Source organism: Anticarsia gemmatalis, chromosome 28, assembly GCF_050436995.1.
Source record: "Anticarsia gemmatalis isolate Benzon Research Colony breed Stoneville strain chromosome 28, ilAntGemm2 primary, whole genome shotgun sequence".
Classification (NCBI taxonomy): domain Eukaryota; kingdom Metazoa; phylum Arthropoda; class Insecta; order Lepidoptera; family Erebidae; genus Anticarsia; species Anticarsia gemmatalis.
The window spans coordinates 4,955,415-4,979,182 of NC_134772.1; the positions used below are offsets into that span (position 1 = coordinate 4,955,415).

A 23,768-nucleotide genomic window follows, 5' to 3' on the forward strand; every position below is an offset into this window, starting at 1 on the left:
CCAGTACCTCGATTCTCTACCACTATCGACTACCGACAACCGGCTAGCTATCGAAATTTTGACATTTAGAATGTACTGCCAAAATGTTTCCTACGACACCCGTCAGAGGCGCAGATCAAATTCTCATACAAAATTTCTCGATGACAGTTCGGTTGTCGGTAGTCGATAGTAGTAGAGAATCGAGCTACAGTTTACGGTATACAGCTAACGTGGGAGAAATCCATGTCCGCCCATCAATTTGTACCCGTCAATTGAGGAAGCCGTATATTTTGGAAGTACTTTATTGTCCCGCTTCCGTCCCAGATCGATGGAATTAACTGTTTTAAAAAGATGACAAATTGTGCTAAGATATTATAGAAAACCGGACGATTAAATTGTGATTGCGATCTAAGAAGTACGGTTTTGCGGAAGTCTCTATTTTAATTCTAAGATTAAAATGTTAAGCAGTGATAGCCGAGTGGTATAAGTTGCCACCTTATAATCAATTGGTCGACGTTTCGAACGTGAGGCAATACATCAATGACTTTTCCAAGTTATGTGTGTATTAGAAATAATAATTATCGCTTCCTCTAACGGTGAAGGAAAACATCGTGATGAAACCTTGCATGTATAAAAGTTATTTAACACATATCTTGAGGGCACTCAAGGCCTAACCTCCCCTCGTTTGAGAGGAAACCCTTGCCCACCAGCAGAATATTAACGAGTTAAAAAAATGCAATTAGTAGATATCCCAGTTCTAGTCAAATATTATACTATGACGTCTGTGTTTTCCTATCTGGAAATTCTAAGTAGCAGTTTCGAAATTTGGAAACGTGCCAATTTCTTTCTGGTCTCCAAGAATTGAACTTATGTGGCCGTTTATTCATGGGAATTGAAAAATATGAAATTAAATCTTCAAATATGTTTGTATGTAAGTTTGTTTGTATGTTTGTTACTCTTTCACGAAAAAACCTACTTAATTAATACAGGTTACTTTTTACCTCGGAAAATATTTCCACGCGGACGAAGTCGCGGGCAGAAGCTAGCATGTCATTATTGGCAATTAATCCAATACCACTGAACTTTAGTAAACTGGCCCCTATTAGTGTAAAGGTTAATAAAATAGCGATTTTCTAGTAAACAAAACATGACTTCACCATTATCGTATTCAAACATTTGTTGAGCGTAACAAAAAACATTAGTTCTAACCGTTTGCATACTAAAGTGCATACCTTATCGCTTGGAAAATACCGTATTGTTACAATGGCTATTTACTTGTGAACAGTTAATATTAAGTACCCAATTAGCGTTAGGTCTTATTACGTCCAGAGTTCATAGAAACAACACAGACCCAGACTTTCCATTAAATTTCTTAACAGAGAACTTGGATCAGTTAAGCACTTTCTAGAATGAATCGTATTTTTCCAGCAGTTTTATTTCGGTCCAGTACATTAACTGGTTTCTTGGTTTCTTGGAAAATAAATCATGTAAACGGTAATAAAATATTAGTTTTGTGCCAACAGAAATGTTTTTCAATAACACCATTAGTTAACCATCCCTTTGGAAACGTCACACTTCTGAAGACATCTAAGTTCATAATTGTTACGACTACCCATAAGTATTGATTTTATGGTTATAATTGATGTTATTCAGGATCAAATTAATCCAAGACCTAGGATCAAACATAGGCTATCTCATCACATCATACCACATTTTCCAACATCCGTGCAAACATAATCTCTAATATAGTACTCACTGCAGCCCGAACACAAGATTTTACCTTGGTTTCCTTGACATTTCTTCTAGTAGTCTTTCTGTTGTTCTTTACTCTGAATATTTTGTTTCACGATCATCAATCTAAATCTCGGAGACAGTGTTGTTTAATCTCCATTAGCGTCTGATCTACGCCGCTTCGTCTCCGGTCTCGGGCCTTTCCACGTGACGATAGTCGATAACATTTCAATTACAATTGTTTGCCTACAACAGATTTATTGCGTCACTATTGTCTAATAGTTATTGTTATAGGTAGATTAACATTCTGTCGTATGGTCAGTGATCAACCTGGTGTCAAAGTTGTTCAAGCCGCCCGAAAGGCTTTTGACATGGCTTAACGACTGTTATCTTATTAGACAACAACCGGGACCGACTATTTACGTGCCCTCCGAAGCACGAAAACGCTCAGTTCAAATACCACTATGCGGTCACCCATCTATAGATTGACCGCGCCAAGGGTTGCTTAACCCACTGATCGTATACCGAACGGTGAGCGCAACTGGCTATGAATGCCTCATAGGTAGATTTAATTTATATTACACTTTATTAGACAGGCTGGTATGATATTTTTATCGATATTACAACAGTCATCATGATATTGTTAGATTTTTGATACAGTTCTTTTCTGCTACAATCACTCTGTACATTAGATACTGAAACCCACCACAAAATTTTGGCGTGAATGAGTAACAACACACTCATCGACAAATTTTCGCATTTATGATACTAGTAGGAGTACGGATGCCAGATCCAGGCTGATCATTTCCTGGACATTTCTGGGGACACGAACGGTACTAAGTAGGAATGACCAGAACAGAAAAACGTAGTATGGTAACTTTGTAAAAAACTAGTATTTTTTCATTTCGGGACAGCAAAGATAAATTTCTAGACACGGGATAACAACGAAAATTCCGGGATAATCATGGTAATCATCATCATCATTTGACAACCCTAAGTAAGAGACAAGTAGTCCGGTCTACAATTTTGTCTGAGGTACTTTTATGAAAAAACTTACCGTTTTGTTAAAATCGCGAAAAACTCTTTTTTTTTACCTTTGACCTTGAATTATTTTTTTTCCTTACAGGGGAATGATGGGGAACTTCTAGACATTGTTTATAATTATGTTTTGAACAACTTCACAGAAATTCAGCTTGTTGGGACTAGGGAATGCAATCCCGACTCGAGATCGTCAACTCGAGATCCCTCGCGATCAGAAATATCAATCCCGCGGGATCCCGAGATTTTCGGGATCCCGTCTAGTTAGTAAAAATAATACAATTCGAACGGCTTGTTTAATGTAATATGTGTGTGATAGTGTGGTGAATGCAATAAATTATTATATGAAAGAAAATAAAAGCCTTTATTTTTCAATATTACTAACAACGTAACATAATTAACAGGTGTAATAACATGAACATAATCAAAAAAGTAGGTGTAGCTCAAAGATCAAAATAAAAAGTAATCACATGGCATTTTGAAAGTAGCCTCTTAAAATACAAAGTGTATCAATAGTACGAGCTTCTAATCGGCATCTTAAGTCTATTGCAATGTAGCCAACTGCTGAAAATGCCCTCTCCGACAATCCCGAACGGGATCTCGTCATATTATGCTTCGGGATTGATCCCGAAAAAATACACGGGATCTCGCGAGATCGGGATCCCGCGAGATCGGGATTGCATTCACTAGTTGGGACTTTATGTAGCTTCGAATGTCTAAATTGACCGGAGTAAAGATTCTCATTTCTCATTGTCTTCGTAAACTGCTGTGGTGTAATAAACAAGATAATACGCAAGCACGTAATAACAAACTGCGTAATAAACCAACAGATTTAGGCTATATTTAGTAGCCGATATTCCCATGGCTGAGTTTACAAGGTGACGGAGGATATAAGAAAGGTCAAGTGTGAAATTGATGATACTACGATGTACGACAATTGGAAATAAAACTCCGATGGATGGTTTTAGATTTGGAATAAAAATAGGTCTTTATTTTTGTGCTGAAATAGGTCTAGTTGTACATGATAAGTAGTATGATAAGTTATATTCGCGATCTTACGTAAGTTGCACTAGCGTGGTGACTCAATGCCTCAACCCTTGCTTAAGATTTAAAAAAAGTTAAACAAACTCCTTATGGACACATCGATTTAAACCGATTTAGTAGTAGAATTCAGTCGACTTAAAGTTTTTAAAAGAGTTTTTAAAGACATCCATAGTGTGCAACCACGTCCCCGGTTTGGGAAACTCAAAGTCTGAGCCCTCCCTACTCAAAATTGGTTAAATTTAGGGTCATTTCTACATTTTTAGCTTCGGAATTGTACATTTAGTTGAAACTGTACTGTTGTACTGACATTATTAGGAGCGTTTACTGCTAAACATAGACATTTTTCGTTCGAAAACACAAAAAAATCTTCTTACATTACTTAGATTACTAATTCACGCCTGACATCATCTTAAATTATTTACCCTTTGTTTAGCCTTTTTTTGTATAAGTTTTGACGCTATTGAATAGATAAACTACCGTTAAATGTACCTCAGAAACCTGGGGTTAGATTACTATTTCACGCCTGTCTACGCCTACAATAAGTATTATTTTTACACCTATATTTATTATTTACTAACAATTCATCACGTTCACTCATACATAATATAAAATATGAGTCGGTCACGTTTTTTCTCATCTCAAGGTCACTCTATATTGTTGCTAATTGGTTATAATCGTCTGCGCGTTGTTTAGAGGAAGAGAAGACGTATTAAATTCTATCACGTCTAAATAAATATTTATTTTTAACATAATTTGGAATATTTACATTTACTTTTTTTAAATTTACATTTTAAATCTAACTACTTATGTGACGTATAAAAAGGAAAATATTTAAATATAATACAATTAAAATTAGGCGTCATAAAATATCTTCGCAAATCCGTCCTCGGGTTACGGGTAACGTGCCCAGAAAACTGGCAGCATTGTCACGTAAGGGCTAGATAAATTTATTAAGGGCTAGATTTTGTAAGGATATTTAAGATTCATTCCTTTGATAATTTGGCTATGGTGGTTAGTTGCATAAAGTTAAACCTAAACCTGAAAACCTTAATTCTTATGATATACTTCGTTTAAGCCTTTAACATTGTACTATAGATTCCTATATTTAAAAAAATACGCATCTCACCTCACCTTCAATACCGGTTTCAATAAAAATCGTGATACCTACCTCTAGTAACACGTGTTATCTCACGTGCATTTCATATATAAACATTACTTGATATCTAGAGTAAACGTTCTAATCTAAGGTAATGCATTGCTTGTTAATCTTGCTACGGGATTTTCCGTTGCGGTTCAATGTATTGTGACGTCACTATGGTGTTACATACATATTTTCACGCTTTTTTCCCAAATAGACCAAAGAACTAGGCTGTTGGTGATTTAAATTCCATTACCTATATCCCGAAGGTGTATGAAATACACCCACGTTTCGCCATTAATAATGTAAGTCCCATGTAAGAGCGAGCCTACTACCATATATTGGGATGTTACCAAACTCCGAGCTACTATTGATAAATCTTCTTTTTAATTAAGTAAATTAGCAAAGATCAAAAGTACTTTTTCAATCTACCCTCATAAATCTCAACAGAATATGCATTTATTTATTTATTAAAGTACAGCCACATGATACATATTATAAGTAAATTAGTTAACTTATATATCTAATACATGTTCTGATAATATATGCATCACAATAACGGCGTACATAACATTTGCACTAACTTATTAGTTACAAAATGTATAAAATATCAATATAAGGCGACCTTGATATAACATTATCAACAGAACATGTACTTAGCTAGATTACCGTAGTGATTACAATATCCAATCTAATTAAGGACATTCATTAATATTTTATGTAATTAAATATGCAATGGAGAATGTTACTAGGTATGCCAAATCACTTTAAATTTGTGACACAGTATAGCCTGTGTGTATACATATAAACTAGTTTTTGTTTCAGTCAAAAATACCGAATAGTTTTGATTTTATAAGCATTCAAAGTTTCGAAAAATATTGAGTCCCGCTAACGGCCGCGTGAGTGGTTGTGACGTCATACTACACTTGCGCCGCTCGGGCCGCGTCCCGCTTAGGGTCAGCGCAGACCAAGAGGAGCGCAGCGGAGAGGAGTTTTTAACGCACTTGAAAATCAACTTTAAATTAATTGAAATAAAGTGCATAATTGCTTGAACCTGACAAAAAATGCTCGCGCGTCCTCGAGGATGCGCGGGTATCCCCGCGCATACTCGAGGACGCGCGAGCATCGTACGAAAAATTTCAATGTTGTTACTGAGTTTAAAGAGAGAGAACGTCATTTTTATTCTTCTTCAGTCAAAAGAGCAATTATAATCATGGCCCAGTCTACCATTGTTGACGAATTTTCACGAAAACTGGCCTGTTTAATGAAGAATGGTAACCTAGAAAGTTTTCCTCGCGCAGGCTCGAGCAGTCGCGAGCATGCTCGAGCATCCGCGAGCCGTAAAGAAAATGCTCGAGACCGCGCGAGGATTATTCCGGTCTGTCTGCGCTGGGCCTTAGTATTAAGTTGCCAGTCGTTGTTGTTGGTGTAATAACTTGCGCAGTATTTTGTTGTGTTTGCGTCCGCTTATTACATTTTTAGTGTAGTAATAGTAAATATTATTCAATTAATAAAGTGGATGAAGGATTTGAAAAAGGGCAATCGGATAATCTACCTAAAATAGATGAAAATAATGGTTGCGCATTATTTATCAACAAATAGAGATTTTGTTGCCTCCGAAATCCTTTTTATTATTATAAATGCGAAAGTTTGTGAGAATGTATGCATGTATGTATGTACTATTTATTTATTTGTACTATTTACTCCGTACGTTTGGCGCAGTGGTTTAAGCGGTCACCTCGCCGCAATAACCGTAGCGCCGCGTGTGGAGGTTTTGAATCCCATCCGGGACAAATCTTTGTGTGATAAGCACGAGTATCTGTTCTGGTTGTCAATTTATCTATATTGTCAATTTATCTATATATTGAGAAGTATATGAGTATGTTTATCAGTTATTTGGTTACCATTGTACAAGCTCTGCTTAGTTTGGGATCAAATGACCGTGTGTGAGTTGTCCAGCAATATATAATATTTAATTCAATATTTAATGTATGTATATAGGTATGTATGTACATATATATATGTACGTATGTATGGATGTTTGTATGTATGTATGGATGTTTGTTACTCTTTCACGCAAATGTGACTGAACCGATTACAATGATATTTGGTATATAGGTAGCTGAAGGCCCAGAATAACACATAGGCTACTTTTTATCCCAGAGTTCCCGAGGGATCGGGATTTACACGGGAAGGGTTTCCATGGAGACGAAGTCGCGGGCAGCCTCTAGTATATTATACTTAACTAGCCGACCCGCGCAACTTCGCTTGCGTGATGCGTCACATAAGAGAGAATGCAGGGTCATAATTTTCCCCGTTTTTGTAACATCTTTGGTTGCTACTCCGCTCCCGATGGCCGTAGCGTGATATTATATAGCCTATAACCTTCCTCGATAAATGGTCTATGTAACACTGAAATAATTTTTCAAATCGGATCAGTAGATCCTGAGATTAGCGCGTTCAAACAAACAAACAAACAAACAAACAAACTCTTCAGCTTTATAATATTAGTATAGATTAGTATAGATGACTATTTGTAATATCTATACTAGAATATTAGAAAGCTGAAAAATTTGTTTGTTTGAACGTGCTAATCTCAGGAACTATTGGTCCAATTAAAAAAAACTTTCACTGTTAGATAGTCCATTTATCGAGGAAGCCTATAGGCTATATATCATTACGCTACAACCAATAGGAGCAGAGTACCAATAAAAAATGTTACAAAAACGGGGAAAATTTTGACCCATTCTCTCTTATGTGACGCAAGCGAAGTTGCGCGAGTCAGCTAAGTTAGATATTCACGATCACGCATATTATAAAGAAACAATTTTTAATCGAAATAATCACGTACTTATTGATTTTACATTTTCCCTGCCACTGTAAAATCAATAAATTCGCGATCATTCGGTTAGAAATTGTTTCATTATAAGATAAAGTTAATTATTATTGCTTATATACTTACCTACATAAAATTTAATTACATTTAGGCACAACATATGATTTCCTAGTATTTGAATTGAACATTTTTAAAAGTATTTAGGTATAATTTCAACGCACCGAGCGCGCGACCCCAAGCGGACTGTGTGAGCCAGACTGAGCGTAGTGTAGAGTGACGTCACACCGTCCCCGAGAGCAAGCGTCGTGCGGTTACAACTTGTTTTGCTTATAAATCGGAAACTAATTGAGATATCGAAGTAATTCTTTCACTAGTATTTTTTATTTTTAACAAAGAATAAGGAGTGCTAAAAATCAAAATTTGTTAACATTCTCCATTATATTAAATAAGTCATCACATCATTGCCTATTAAGTATTGTTCTAAGATTAGACTAGCATATGTCCCTGACTTCGTCGATTTTGATTGCATGAGAGATTTACCGTTTAAAAAGAAACCCTTTTTTTAGGTGGTAAGTTATTTATGTGAGACTGTGTGCCAAATTATTATCTATATCCGTTGAGTATATTTCTGAAAAGGCAACGTCTCTTCTTTCCCATTTATAATATTACAGGGTATTTAATGCTAATTTATTCTACAGAGCAACGAAAATGTTACGAAATCCCAAACGCATTAAAATTACTAAAAGAAACGTGGGTAGAAAACTTTTTATTCAAGCCTTCAGGGACTCAAAGAAATACTGAAACAAAAGTACTTCAAAAACCACTTAAATAATATTATATTGCTTTGATATACTAACTGACATATTGCTATCTCGCTCTTCCCCACCAAATTCCCATAAGAAAGAAAGAGACAAACGTATATCTGTTCGCTTTGAAATTCCCACTCGATTTGCTTAGGGACCAAAGTTTCACTTTGATCTAATAAAATCGATAATTTGGGGTAATAACCCGGTATTTAAACAAGGAAACTTCAACACCTGTTTGAATTGACACCTCTTTTGGTTATGTGGGTAGATGGATATTTGATAAATTGTTTATAGTTATAGAAACAGTTTCACAAGTTGACTGTATTTTTAGATTTCCTGGTGGGTAAAGGTCTCGCTTTTATGAGAAAAGAGATTAAAGCTGCTAGATTATGATATTACACTAAAATTGACTGCCTCTGTGGAAAAAATAGCGTGAAATTGAAACGTGGGTGTATAAAAAACTTCAGGTATTACTGGCGTGATATTATGTATGTATGTACGTCAAAATATATAGCTGCACAAAACAAAAAAAGACTGTATTATAATCTCCTAACAAATCGTTTACACACAAACTTGTACTCAAATAGGAAATATGATAAAATACCATTTTGAATACTGAACCGGAAAAACTAAATAAATACCAACTGTATTAACAAAAGTATGAATTATAAATACATTTATTCACTTACCTATATTATACCGTCCTATTGTTAGCTACCGGATCTGGGTACTTCAGAAAATACTAGTCTAAAAAGCCTTCAGTGACGTCACAATACTTATTCTTTGACGTATGAAAGTCTATGACACGACACCTTCTACTTAATCAAATAATATAATAAATAGCTATTTGCCCATTTCTGGACTCTGCCTTTCCCTATAAGGAGAAGGCTTGATATTATGTATGTATGTATAATAAATGACAGAGAACCCATTTATTTGCAGGTAGGTGCAAATCAGCAGGTAGATTTTGAAAACAACAATCAAGATTCCATCTGAAACACTATCCGATACTTATGCGACAGTAGCGAAACTGGGCTTTAAGCACGCTTATTTAATTTTGTTAGTACTAATGATGTCTTAAAATAAAATTAGACACTAAATGCGTCGGAACCCAATTTCGAAGAGGGTGTATGAAAATAACGGACTTTTCAGGCAATTACTAAGAATGTTTCTTTGGAAAACTTATGATAGAGCAATTTTTCAGAACTGATGTACTCTCAGGCAAAAACAAACGTATTCCTAAAACCATTCGTATAACGTGAGTAATTCTAACAATGAACGGGATAAATATATGTTTGAAGGAAAATTATTTAAATATATTACTGACGACACCGTTTTACTTTGCATTTCGATGCGTAAGTCATCGGAAATTGACATTGCGACATGGAATATGACGTCATTGTATAACAACGTCAGTTGTCAAACTAGTAAACAAACAAACTAACACCAGTAGCTCGATTCTCTACTAACTATTATCGACTACCGACAACCGAACCGAACTGTCATCGAGAAATTTTGTATGAAAATCTGATCAACGCCTCTGACGGGTGTCGTAGGAAACATTTTGGCAGTACATTCTAAATGTCAAATGTCGATAGCTAGCCGGTTGTCGGTAGTCGATAGTGGTAGAGAATCGAGGTACTGTTGTATATTTGAAAGGTTTTTTTAGACAACTCTATTAAGAATTGCTCTTGTGTCGCGGGGACTTTTACAAAGATACAAACAACGGACACAAAGTACAACCAGACTCGAAACAATTTATTTGTGGATCGCACAAATAATTGTCCCGTGTGGGAATCGAACCCACGACCTCGACGATGCAAAGGTGGCGACAAAAAACCACTGCACCACGGAGGCAGTCAGATTCACTATTTATAACGTAGATTGACCTATAGAATAATTTTTACCAACGGAAATCTTTCACACAGACCTAGTCACGGGCAAAGGCAATACACTGAAAGTTTCCTGAAGTTCAGTTGCGTGCTAAACATAGGATGATAAGTCAGACAAAATGTTGCTCCACGTCAAATGTTTTAAAGAAAATTATTAAAAAAAATTTTTCAAACAAGTGTTAGTTAATATTTAATAACAGGAAAATCCAACCCCAACCCACACTTGGCCAGCGTGGTGGACTCAAGGCCTAACCCTTCCCTCATTACGGGAGGAGACCCTTGTCCAGCAGTGGGATATTAATGGTTTAAATTTATTTATATTCATAACAGGAAAATCTATTTAACTACCAATTCTATGCTGAAGCACGGTCAAGGGTTTGAATCTACGGCCTTGATTTCCGATATCGTGTCCGTACATAAATTAGTGACTGGACGACTAGTAAAGCCAATTAATAACTAATATTTATTCCTTACAAGCTTCTTTAGAAATCGGCGTGGAAAAATTTGCTGGAAATATTTTGACTAGGTTTTTTCTTAGCCTGTTTGAATGTTACAACTCACTCAACCTTATTGTAGGATAACTCTCTTATTCATATAAATATATCAAGTTATGAAAGGCTTATAAATAGTTTTGTTTCTTTCACTTCTTAGCGAAATAAAGAAGAGAAAACATATTTTAGTAGTGTTTTAACTTAAAAAGGTTTACAGTGTGTTTATGAATAAAAGAGTAAATCTTCTTACAGGTATAGAGATTTTACCAGTCATTCCGCTTTTTTTTATGGATTACATTCAGTTGTAGTATGAGTTAACCTTTAGGATGAAAAGAATAACCTAGTACATTACTTACTATTAGCTTCGAGACCAAATAAAATAATTAACTTGTCCAGAAAACATAGGTTAGGTCGAAAAAAATTTGGTCGAATAGAGAACCTCCTTTTTTTAAGTCGGTTGAAAAAGGGTCGGTTGAAAAGTAGTTTCGATAAAATTGTAAACAATTCCTTATTGCTTATTTTTTGTCAGTATTTTTTAGGGTTTATTGTTAGCAGACATACCTTAAGGTACCTTTTTTGGGACCATACTTTATAGTCCGAATTAACATAACATCTAAATAAGACGCATCACATAATTATTGAGCAACAATACGTCACACATGACGTCACAATGTCAACACACTAATGTAACAGTGTTATCTGCGAGTGGCGTTACTGATAGTGATAGATAACATAAATATTGTGCTCAATCATTGAAAGGGTTTTTATGGCTTAGTGTGGTTTTTACAATATTACCACGTAATCTGTGGATTCAGGATATTTGTTTAGGATGTTGTCGTGATGCTTTAGGGATAAGAGATTCTAATGTCGAAGAAAGAGCCCTAAGCTTTAACGTTGTAATATCACGCCTGTTATACCTGATGGTGTAGGCAAAGGTGTATGAAAATCCAACTTTTCGCCACCCACAATTATACGAGTCGTAAGTTATTAACGGCAATCATATTGCTATTCTTATATATAACTTGCGAACCCGAGACTTCATGATCAGTAATAGTTGGATAAACTACCGGCTGCGGTACTGAGCCATTTGTTTAGGGTCCTTAATTTGTGTTTGTGTTTTTTTCGTATTTTATGTGCATACATTATAGTATAGTATCAGTAGTAGTTATAGTAGGTATAGTTGGCACACAGTACTAACTAAATGTCTGTTCAGTCACGTACAGTATCTGTAGATAAAAAGAAGCTTCTAACGAAAACATCTCTTTAAAACACGAATTCACCAATGAATAGCCAATGAGTAAATACAATCTACTTTCAGTGAAAGAACTCTTCCAATCTTCTTTGCAAACGTTCGTTGCAATTACCTAACCCGATGTTTTGAAAGTCAACGGTAGTTACGTTTGAAATCGTGTAGACTGAATCAAAGCGATTTTGTAAGCAGTACTTGAAATTCTGTATAAAGTTTGCACTTGACGAAACGTTTTTACGAAGTAAAACAGTTTTCTGAAGTTGATAGACGTTTTAAAAAGCTAAGTACCGAGATAGACAGTTTTTAAAGCTGGTTTTTTTATTCACACATGAAATTAGAAAGAGATTTCATTATGTATGTGAGATAGTTTTTAGGAGAGGACATTTTTGAATGCTAGGTTCGCAAAAAGATATTTTTTAAAAGCCATTTTTTTCGGTATCCTTAAATGAGATCAAGATTGCAAAAAAATATACATTATTATTGCACGAAGTTTGCACGAGGTATGCGAAATAGTTTTTTGAAGTAGATATTTCTAAAAGCTGGTTACCGAAATAGCTTTTTCTAAAACCCTTTTTTTACTGAAACATGAAATTAGATCAATCGTAGGTATACAAAATTGCCACTACGAGACTACGATACATGATATTACGTTTCAAAATTTTCAATTACAAAAACATTTTCAATTTACACTACATCAGGAAGTAGATTCAATTGATTTTTTCAATAACAGTTCCTGTAGAAGAAATATTTTTATATTAAAGAGAATACAATACAAATCATAGTTTATTTTCATTCGTCCTTCAAAGCACGAAAGTTAAATTATTCTGTAGTCCCTAGTCCGCACTTGGCAAGCGTGGACCCAAGGTTTTATCCCTGACTTACACCGAGAGGAGACCATTACCCAAAACGACACAGTAGTTTAATATAGTTAACCAGTTAAAAGTAAACATATTCCTTAAGTTGTAGGGTAATAATCCTGCACTACTGACCCCCGGTTTGTGAGGTACATTAAGCGGTAGTTTATCTATTCAATAGCGTTAAAACTCATATAAAAAAACACTATTGAATACATAAACTACCGCTAAATGTACTCAGAAACCGGGGGTAAAACTTATCATTGTATGAATAAATTGTATTTACCACTCCTGGCTACACTTTACCCAATACAAACATACATTATCCCTTTGTATTTACAAGTACAAAAAGAATTATGATAATGGAAAAATGGACTAAACGAATAAACAATATTTACACGAAAAATCCCGGATTCTTGGAAGGATTTATAAATAGCATGCAAGGTTACTCCCGGGGTAATTGATTGGGAGAATTTGCACCTTAATATACTGGACCCTTTTTCATGCGGTTTTCCCATAAAGATAGATGATCTATGAGGAGTTTCAGACTAATGCCTTCTCCGGGAAACGTTCTATATAGTTTCTTGAGGATTTTTGTAAAAATTACTTTTTATCCCGGGCTAAAATATGATAAGGAAAAACAAAAAATCAACGAATAAACTTCCTATTATAGACTTATAAATAACTTGCAAGGTTATTCCCGGGTAATCGATTGGGAGAGCTTGCATCTGGTTGTGGTGCGTGGAGGCTTCGTTACATCAAGGTCTGGGTTAAGACCTTCGGAGAGACGGCCTTGACTTTATTCAAGTAATTAAGTAGGTACCTAGGTATACTTTTCCGTTAGTGAATCAAAAATCTTTCAACTATTGCATCGGGAATGAAATATGTAGGTAGTTAATTGATTTTTTGACCCTGTGGCTGTCCCACTGCTGGGCAAGGGTCTCCTCCCGAACGAGGGAGTGGTTAGGCCTTGAGTCCACGCTGCCCTAGTGCGGGCTTAGGACTTCGCATGCCCATTCAAGAATAAAATCTATATTAGGCAACAAAATGTGTTAGGGTAAAATTAAGGAACTACAAATAAACTTCCTATTATAGACTTATAAATAGCATGCAAGGTTATTCCCGGGGTAATCGATTGGGAGAGCTTGCATCTGGTTGTGGCGCGTGGAGGCTCGGCCTTCGTTACATCAAGGTCTGGGTTAAGGCCTTCATAGAGACGGCCTTGACTTTATTCAAGTAATTAAGTAGGTACCTAGGAATACTTTTCCGTTAGTGAATCAAAAATCTCAACTATTGCATCGGGAATTAAAGATGGAAGTAGTTAATTCATTTTTTTAACCTGTGGCTGTCCCACTGCTGGGCAAGGATCTCTTCCCGAAAGAGGGAGTAGTTAGGCCTTAAGTCCACACTGGCTCAGTACGTGTTCGAAATGCATGCTTTCAAGAATAAAATCTATATAAGGTAAAATAAATGATAAAAGCTTAAATTAAGAATAAGTAATAAGGTAAAATGAAGGAACTACAAATAAACTTCCTATGAGAGGATTTATAAATAGCATGCAAGGTTATTCCCGGGGTAATCGATTGGGAGAGCTTGCATTTGGTTGTGGCGCGTGGACGCTCGGCCTTCGTTACATCAAGGTCTGGGTTAAGGCCTTCGGACAGACGGCAAAGTGACGCGGTTGGATTTTTTTATATGTAATTGAGGTTTATTTTCCACTTAGACGTTTCCCTAGGGTTCAGTATATTATAGTTGAGTTTTTAGACTGGTGTGTAATGATGGAGACAATGAGAATTGACATTAACTCTTCCTCTTCCATGCTATGTCTTTCTCCTTCACTTCGCTATATCCTGGACATCGTCTTCGGAAACCTCTCACTCACTCAAAATGGTCATTGACATCTTCCCCAAAAAATGATGCGAGTGAAATGTATGAGAGATAAAAAAGAACTTATTACTTCGCTACAGATGTGATTAAAAAATATTTATGTAGCAATGACATACAATAATATGATAAGTAGGTACTCATTTTAATTGTTTTTAATAATATAAAAATAACATCACGCCTGCTATATCCTTGGTGAGGGCAGAAGTCTATTAAATCAATGGTCTGTTTACTTTGTTTGTCCTGGAAACCGAACCAGGGACCTTGCGCAGAGCATTATACGTATACGCAACCACTAAGACCACAAAAGCAATATAGGCATTATCAACACTTAAGGCTCATAAAAATAAGTCGCTACCTTATTAAAAGAAGATGTGCCAATATCACCCTTTTATATTAAGAAGCCAATAAAAATGTCAGCAGGTGTCTCGAAAGCCTTGACACACATATATTATTTTAAATCGTCGCTGATATAATTGTAATTAATGGTACGCCGACGCGTAAATATTTTGGCGAGCGAATTCATAACGCACTTGACCTGAATATTTGAGTAATATGCTTTAATAAATCTTGTATGTACTTTCTTTAAATTCACTAATATTGTAAAATGAAAGTAGATTTGTTTGTCTGTATGTCTGTTACGTTTCCATTGCTAAACAGCTGAACCTGTTTGTTGATGATCAATTATCAGAGAAAAAACAGATCTCTTTTCTAACAAAAAGAATCCTTGTTATCGCCATAGCTTATTGTCTTCCCAAGCCTTTAAATGCAAACTCATCAAAAGCCAATTTTTGTACGTTTTTAGATCTTGAGTTACCCCCGGTTTCTGAGGTACATTTAGCGGTAATTTATCTATTCAAAAGCGTTTAAAATCATATACAGAAAAAGGCTATTCAATAGATAAACTATGGCTAAATGTACTCAGAAACCGGGGGCTAATCATTTAAAATTTCATAACACAATTACGTGAAAATATTTACATTTCGTCATATCAAAAGTCCAAGGCTTTAACTTAAGCTACTAATACATAATTCGCTATCAACGGGAAGGAAAATAAATAAAAATATTCTAAATGTCACGCTCAAAAGTATTTAGATTAGTATTACGACTATTTTCAAATACTAGAACGATCTTGACGCATCAAATGTTTTAAATAAACCGAATTGAACATTCCGGCCTGAATAGTTTTGAAGCACTTCTAAGAAACACTTTACCTACACAAGCTTAAAGTACGGAAAATTGGTAATCATAAGAATTTCTAGTGAACACTTTGTGTATCAAGTTTTTATTTTTATAAAAACTTTAGAAAATTGGTAATCATAAAGATTTCTAGTGAAACCTAATATTTCCACACAATACTCGAATTTAAGTCTCTTCCCGTATGTCAGGAGCGAAATAAAACTGTACTATAGTTTATTTATAGTATCCAAGTGTGTGCACAATACACAGGTACACTCTCTATTATATTTTTCTCCTAAGACTGTAAGGCTATAGGCTAGAAGTCAGACACAGGACCGACGGCATTGCGTGCTCTCCGAGATACGAAAGTCTACGACTTCAACTTCCTATTTCCCATCAGTCATTATCTTGACATAAATATCTTTTTAGCTTAATCCGGTGAACCATAGATGTCTGTACTGTCATGCTGTCAGTCCTATGTACTATACTGCAGTATTTTCAATTTAACTTGCGTCGAAACGTCAAGCAAACCATGATGGACTTATATCCATATACTTCTATATGTGAAACCACTACAGCTACTAAAATAAATTCTTATAAAACAAAGAATAATTTTACGATTGAAACGCCCCAAATGAATGAATGAAAACCGACATATTTACTCGATGAATGAAATCAAGCGTTACATTCCATTGCACGATAAACGTTTTATGTAGAAATGAGTCAAAATATCAGCAGAAGCGAACAACGTGGGTGCATATGTGTGACTAAGACGATTGTATTTTAAAACGCAGTGTTTTTTTTATCATATAATTTCAGTCGTTTTGTTTAAGATACAAACATTCGAACAGAAATTTGATTTAGTATTGACCAGAGGCCGCCCGCGACTATGTCCGCGTGAAAATCCTTCCCGTGTAAACCCTGTTCCTTCAGGAACTTCGGGATAAAAAGTAGCCTATGTGTTACTCTGGTTCTTTAGCTACCCACATACCAAATTTCATCGTAATTGGTTCAGTAGTATTTTCGTGAAAGAGTCAAACATCCATACATACATTCATTCTCACAAACTTTCGCATTTATAGTATTAGTAGGATGATGTCCGTGAAAAGGTATGATTAGATTCGAAAAACCATATACATAATATCGTGTTTTAACCCAGGTAACTGGGTTGTAGAAGCCCAATAGGCAACCACTCCATGTAAAATACTCGTATTCAGCTGCATCCGGTGACTTTGGAAGCCGATTCCAATATTGGAAGAATTGACCTAATAATAAACTATGTACTGCCTTTTTACTTATAGACCATTTTTCTTTTCCCAGGTGTTAGAGTGCAAGGAAAAGAAAACAGGTGCCAAGCGAGCTCTGAAGGTACTCCACGACAACACCAAGGCACGTCGGGAAGTAGAACTGCACTGGAGAGCTCGAGGATGCATTCATATCGTTCAGGTAAAAGCAGAAACGATCTTTATAACACCTTCAAAGGCAACCTTCGATACGAACCGTGGTTTGTCATACAAGCTTAGTCCGCTCAAAGAGTACTCCAAAAGCGGGTGTAGAGTACGTGAGCGGGATCCTAAGCAATTTCTTCAGAAATTGGTTCAGGATGCTTAGAGTGTAAACATACTAAAAATCCCCGCCTCTAGGAAGGGCGCCAGAGTGGGGGGAGGTGGTTAACGTTCCCATTTTCTAGTTTTTCACTAATATCTTTAAAACGGTTCATCGTAGAGAAAAAGTGTCTTCTACATAATGAAAGATAATAAAATTGTCTACAACTCTGTTACGCACACTTTCAGTGTTGGATAGCCCATTTATCGAGGAAGGCTATTGCTATATCATCACGCTAGGACCAATAGGTAGAGTACCAGTAAAAAATGTTACAAAAACAGGGAAAATTATAACCCATTTTCTTAGTGACGCAAGCGAAGTTACGCGGGTCAGCTAGTATCTGATAAACACATTAAGTACGAGTTCCACTCTTTAGTTCTCGCTCATTAGCTTGTAGGACTGTAAAGACACACAAAGAAGTCAGGCGCAAGATCGATGCCCTGCTTGGTCATTAAGGAAAGACCTATAAACTATGCGCTATTCCATTAAACTGAAAATATTATGACGTTAGAACTCAAAAATGTCCTGCCTGCTATTGGCCAAGAAGTTATTTCATTCTGTTCGAGCCATTTTCCGTTGTTTGTTTAGCCATTACGAACTTTATATATAAAACTACACATACCCTAAATTATTTTAACTTAAGGAATCACTAGTAAAATCTTTCTTTTAATCTGTTTATATAAAAATGTTGGTAAAATTGGACGAACTATGGTCGTAATATGTAAACCACAAATTTATTGATATCAATCGAAGATATTATACACTCATCTTACAATGACCTACCTATCTCGTTTGATAACGATAGAAATACCCAATATTATGAGTTTATGACTAATACTTGATGACTAATACATAAACCCAAATTTTACGTCATAGATTATTGGGCAATCAGGTTTGGAATTAAACCAAAATTAAACGTTTACCAAAGGTTTCTAACCGACTTGAAAAAAGGAAGTTGGTTCTTTATTAACTATGAATTTATTTGTGTTCGTTCATCATTTGAATAAGCCTGATCATAAATTTTATGTAATTTCTGTTTCAGCCTGGATGTAAATCTATCAACCTATGTATGTACCTATATACTTATGTATTTAAAATAATGCTTAAATATGTTTATCAGTTATTTGGTTACCATAGTACAAGCTCTGCTTAGTTTGGATTTTTAAAATCAGACGAACGTATGTGAGTCTACCAATAATATTTATTACTAGCTGACCCGCGCAACTTCACTTGCGTCACATTAGAGAGAATGGGTCATAATTTTCCCCGTTTATGTAACATTGTTCGTTGGTACTCTGCTCCTATTGGTCGTAGCGATGATGTATAGCCTATAGCCTTCCTCAATAAATAGGCTATCCAACAGTAAAAGAATTCTTCAATTCGCACCAGTAGTTCCTGAGATTAGCGCGTTCAAACAAACTCTTCAACTTTATAATATTAGTATAGATCACGAGGTTTTCCGATGATTTCCCTGGTTACCTAATTTTATTGAAATTATTGTGCAATTTGTTAGATAGTGTACGTCAAGGCGCATCGCAGGGTTCGATTTCCGGTCGGATTAAACTACTATCTTTTAGTTATGATAAGTTATAGGATTATCTACGGCCCTAGTTCAAATATGTGACACTTCATATCTTAATATAAATATTATTATTATGAATAATTAAATTAATTGATTCGTAAACAACTTCTTAGTAATACTAATTAAATAATATTTGTGATTTCTTTTAAAATAATGACTAAAAATCGTATGTGTGCACGTAATAAAATTATTGTTATTTTCGAAATAAAGGCAAATGTCAGCCTGTTTGTTACGCTTTTACGGCTAAACAGCTGAACAGATTTTGAATATTTTTACTAATTACATAGTTGAAGACCTGGTTTTAAGTACAGGCTTCTGGTTTGTGTGAATTATTTCTGGATCCAAGGAATACCTCTTGTGTCGCGGGGACTTTTACAAACATACAAACAACGGACAGAAAGCAAAACCAGACCCGAAACAATTATTTGTGGATCGCTCAAATAATTGCTCCGTGTGGGAATCGAACCCACGACCTCCCGACGCAATGGTATCGGCGTGGCGACCTAAACCACTGCGCTACGGAGGCAGTCAATATTATGCATATTGTATTTCAAAATCAAACTAGCCGTCTTCATTTCGTCATATTCCTATTCATACTATAATAGTCTATTGTTAGATCATAGCTTTTGACTATTATTGTGTAACGTCGTATTCTAAAGGTTTATTGTGAGACGCTCATCAAGGTCAGGAAACGGATGGGTGAGTTGGCTAACTATTGAATGGGTTATGCTTATCATTTTGACGCATAGCTGCTCAAACTATTATTTTTGCGAATTATCTTGACCTGCCTGATTATTAAGAAATTATTATTATAATATTACTAAAATAAACTACATATTACTATCCCACGAGACAAATCGGTCTCATTAGAGCAGGGGCTCCCAACCTTTTTTAGTCCGGGACCACTTTTATATTATTATTGTTAGCAGGGACCACTATGTAAGAATATCTATATCTATACTTATAATAAATCTGTAGAGAGGTCAATTCTGTACATTGAATATATTTAAAAAAAAACAATGGGGGATGTTTAGTAACGGATACTGATACCGAATCTGCAATTTATAATTTTCTTTTCTGTCTGTCTGTCCTCCGTCTGTATGTGTCGCTATCACGTAAATACTACCGAATAGAATGCACTGAAATTTGGTATATGCATAGAATAAGTAGTGGAGCAATTTCTAGGATACTTTTTATAGCATAAAATTTCAAAGATTTTTAGAAAATTGAAAAAAATACGTAAAAATCGTTTGAACCTGCGTTTCCCTATAGAGACCATAGATGGCTTTACAATCCATTTCACAACATTCGCAAAGTTAACGCGGCGTCCGCCGTATCGATACCTGTTGTTCGCACCAACCAATAGATGGCGTTATAGTCCGCAACAAAGCATGTTTTTTCTAATTAATTTATTTTAATGGCTTTATTGTAAAAAAAATACCTTTGAAACATGCTATACATTCATAAGATTTTCAAACATAAATGTTGTATGATATATTACACAAAAATGTTGGTTTACGTGGGTCCGGTGCGGTCGGGATATCCTAGATGGCAAATCGAGTAATTTCGTTTGTTGTCGTTGTTCGTCGCAACTAACAGATGGCGTTGTTGTTCGAAACACATAACCAAATTAATTGGTTGCATTTTGGAAATAAATTGGATAGCTATGAAACAGACTATGTGGTAAGTTTTAAAAAATAAACAACGGATGATATATAAAAAATAATTACGGGTTACGCGGTTTCGGACGTATCATCGCAAGTATACATTATTACGCGTGTGAAGAGCTCCGGCGCAGATAGGTCTGTCTGTAGCTATAATAATATTCTGAATCCAGACGGGTAAGCAATGGTCAGTCTATAATAAGGTATTATATTTTACACTGTGAACTGGTACGGATACAGACGAGAGCGGAAAAGAAGGTAACCACAGGAAATCAGGCCTACCTGAGCCTGTGTCACATTGTGTGCCCTTCGGGTCCCTTTCGTAAATAACCATTAGATGACAAAAGAGTTGTTAGCATTTTTATGTGAAGGTGTATCGAGCGCTTCGCAATTCGCTTGCTCAAACGAATAAGCAACAGTACGAAATTCACGCGAGCGGAGCCGCACGGGTCAGCTAGTTAAAAATAAAGTGTAATAGTCATCCTGAAAAATTAATCTGAATCATTCGCGGACCATATTTTGACTTCTGCAGACCACTGGTTGGGAACCACTGCATTAGAGAGAGAGTCAAAAACAAAATGGTATGGTTATAGTGTTCAGTCTAGTTGAAGTTTTGATGATTGTATTTCGAGTTCTCTACACTATTGTATTATTAATGCGATATATAAACAACTGCAGGTAGCATATTACAATGAAACTGGCCTTTGTCAATCAGCCAGAAAGACAATACTTTTAATCCGGAACTCAAAAATAAACCATTGACTCAACATCCACATGTTATCATATTAGACGTACACCATGTTTTGATAAGAGTGCACTTTGATAACGTTATCAATACCTCACGTGCTAATCAGTCGTGTCTGAGTGACACTCAATTAGGATAATTGTGGGTGTTTCTTGGTAGTTTCTATATTTATATAGTTGGTATTTTTATTTGAAGCGCCCATAGCCAGTTGTGCTCACCGGTCGGTAAACGATCGGCGGGTTAAGCAACCGTTGGCGCGGTCATTCCATAGATGGGTGACCGCATAGTGGTATTTGAGCTGGGCGTCTCCGTGCTTCGGAGGGCACGTAAAAAGTCTGTCCCGGTTGTTGTCAATTAAGATAACAGTCGTTAAGCCATATCGGCCTTCGGGCGGCTTGAACAACTTTGACACTAGGTTGACCACTAACTATACGATAAGAAGAAGAAGGTAGTTTTTATGTTAGGCCGTCTAAAATGAAGGTGAAATTATTATTCTACTGCAAAAATAAGTCTTCGGGACTAGTTAAAGGGATTTAATGAAATTATGATGCCCAATACACGAACTCGTTAAAAACATTATTTGTAGAAGTCATATAAATATAGTATTTACTCTTATAAATGCTTTGCCGAAATGAAATGTTCAAAAATAAACTAACTCAATTTTCAATTTTTCTCGAAAATTTCAACGAGTAGGTATGCACAGTTTTCGATCTCATTACTATTATTTCATGTCCTCCTTTCCAAGTCATCTCCACTGAACGACATTTCTACTCAAGGATTGTTCGTAAAGCCATCGAAATCAAAAAGCATATAAATTTCAATCGGGAAGACGGCTTCAAATTATCCGCGACGTGGAATCCAGTGATTACTGTTACAAAACCTCGCTATGTTTCCCAATCGGTTAGCCCACAGAATAGGGAAACGGTTAGTTTAGTGTGTGATGGCAATTGGAAAAATCAAAATATGAGGGTAGATGAACATTCGTCCGCCTCATATACACGAAATCACGAAACGTTAGGCATTTGAAGGTAAAATGCGTGTTCGCGTTAATTCCTGTATCCTATTATACGTTGTAGATTATTTAAGAGTTTACCTAGCCAAAAATATAGGCATAGCAGAAGTTAATTTCTGACAAAAGACAAAGATTTTCCTGGAGCTTAAATCTATCTATCTATCGTATGATTAGTGGTCAACCTGGTGTCAAAGTTGTTCAAGCCGCCCGAAAGGCCTTTGACATGTCTTAACGACTGTTATCTTAATTGACAACAACCGGGACCGACTTTTTACGTGCCCTCCGAAGCACGGAGACGCCCAGCTCAAATACCACTATGCGTTCACCCATCTATAGAATGAGCGCGCCAACGGTTGCTTAACCCACAGATCGTTTACCGACCGGTGAGCACAACTGGCTATGGGCGTCTCTAAAGTAGCTCAAAAACTGTTATAGTCAATCACATGTTCCTTTCTCAATATATATTCTCTAATTTCAGGTGATCGATGTATACGAGAACACGTACGGTGGTCGAGGATGTCTGCTGGTCGTGATGGAGTGCATGGACGGAGGAGAGCTGTTCCAGAGGATACAGGACAATAGGGAGGGAGCTTTCACTGAGAGGCAGGCGGCTGAGGTGAGTACTACTTTCTTTTTACGGAGAAAAAAAGTAGGGACGTAAGTTCGAAAGTACAGACTTATGGGAAATGGCTATATTCGCTAGGGGCTTTGATTGTCGCAATAACTATAACAGACTTAAGAAACCGAGGTCTACATTTATTTAATATCAAGGCATATTATATAAAAAATTACCCTGTTTTTTAGTGCCGAAATTCTGGAGAATAGTAGGTTTGGTGTGTAGATGCATAAAAGTTCAATTTGCTTTTGATGTTGGGTGAAAAGCTTTAACTACTGTCACCTAACTAACAACAGCCAAGACCGACGTATGTCATGCCTTCCGAAGAACATAAGTGTTTACCGACTTGTAAAAGCAACTAGTTTTTCATCTAAAGCAAAATACCTATGAGCATTCTATGGTTATTTTAGTAGTGAACTTAGT

General features: G+C 36.0%; 1 protein-coding gene across 2 annotated transcripts in view; it reads left to right on the top strand.

Annotated features, from left to right (window-relative positions):
* The window catches only part of MAPk-Ak2 (MAP kinase-activated protein kinase 2), a 65,390-nt gene that overhangs the window by 31,664 nt on the left and 9,958 nt on the right, over positions 1-23,768 (top strand). For both annotated transcript variants that reach the window (XM_076132831.1, XM_076132832.1), the window contains exons 2-3: positions 17,442-17,567; positions 23,208-23,345. In XM_076132831.1, the coding sequence (XP_075988946.1) occupies positions 17,442-17,567; positions 23,208-23,345 (264 nt within the window). The remainder of the gene's footprint in view (positions 1-17,441; positions 17,568-23,207; positions 23,346-23,768) is intronic.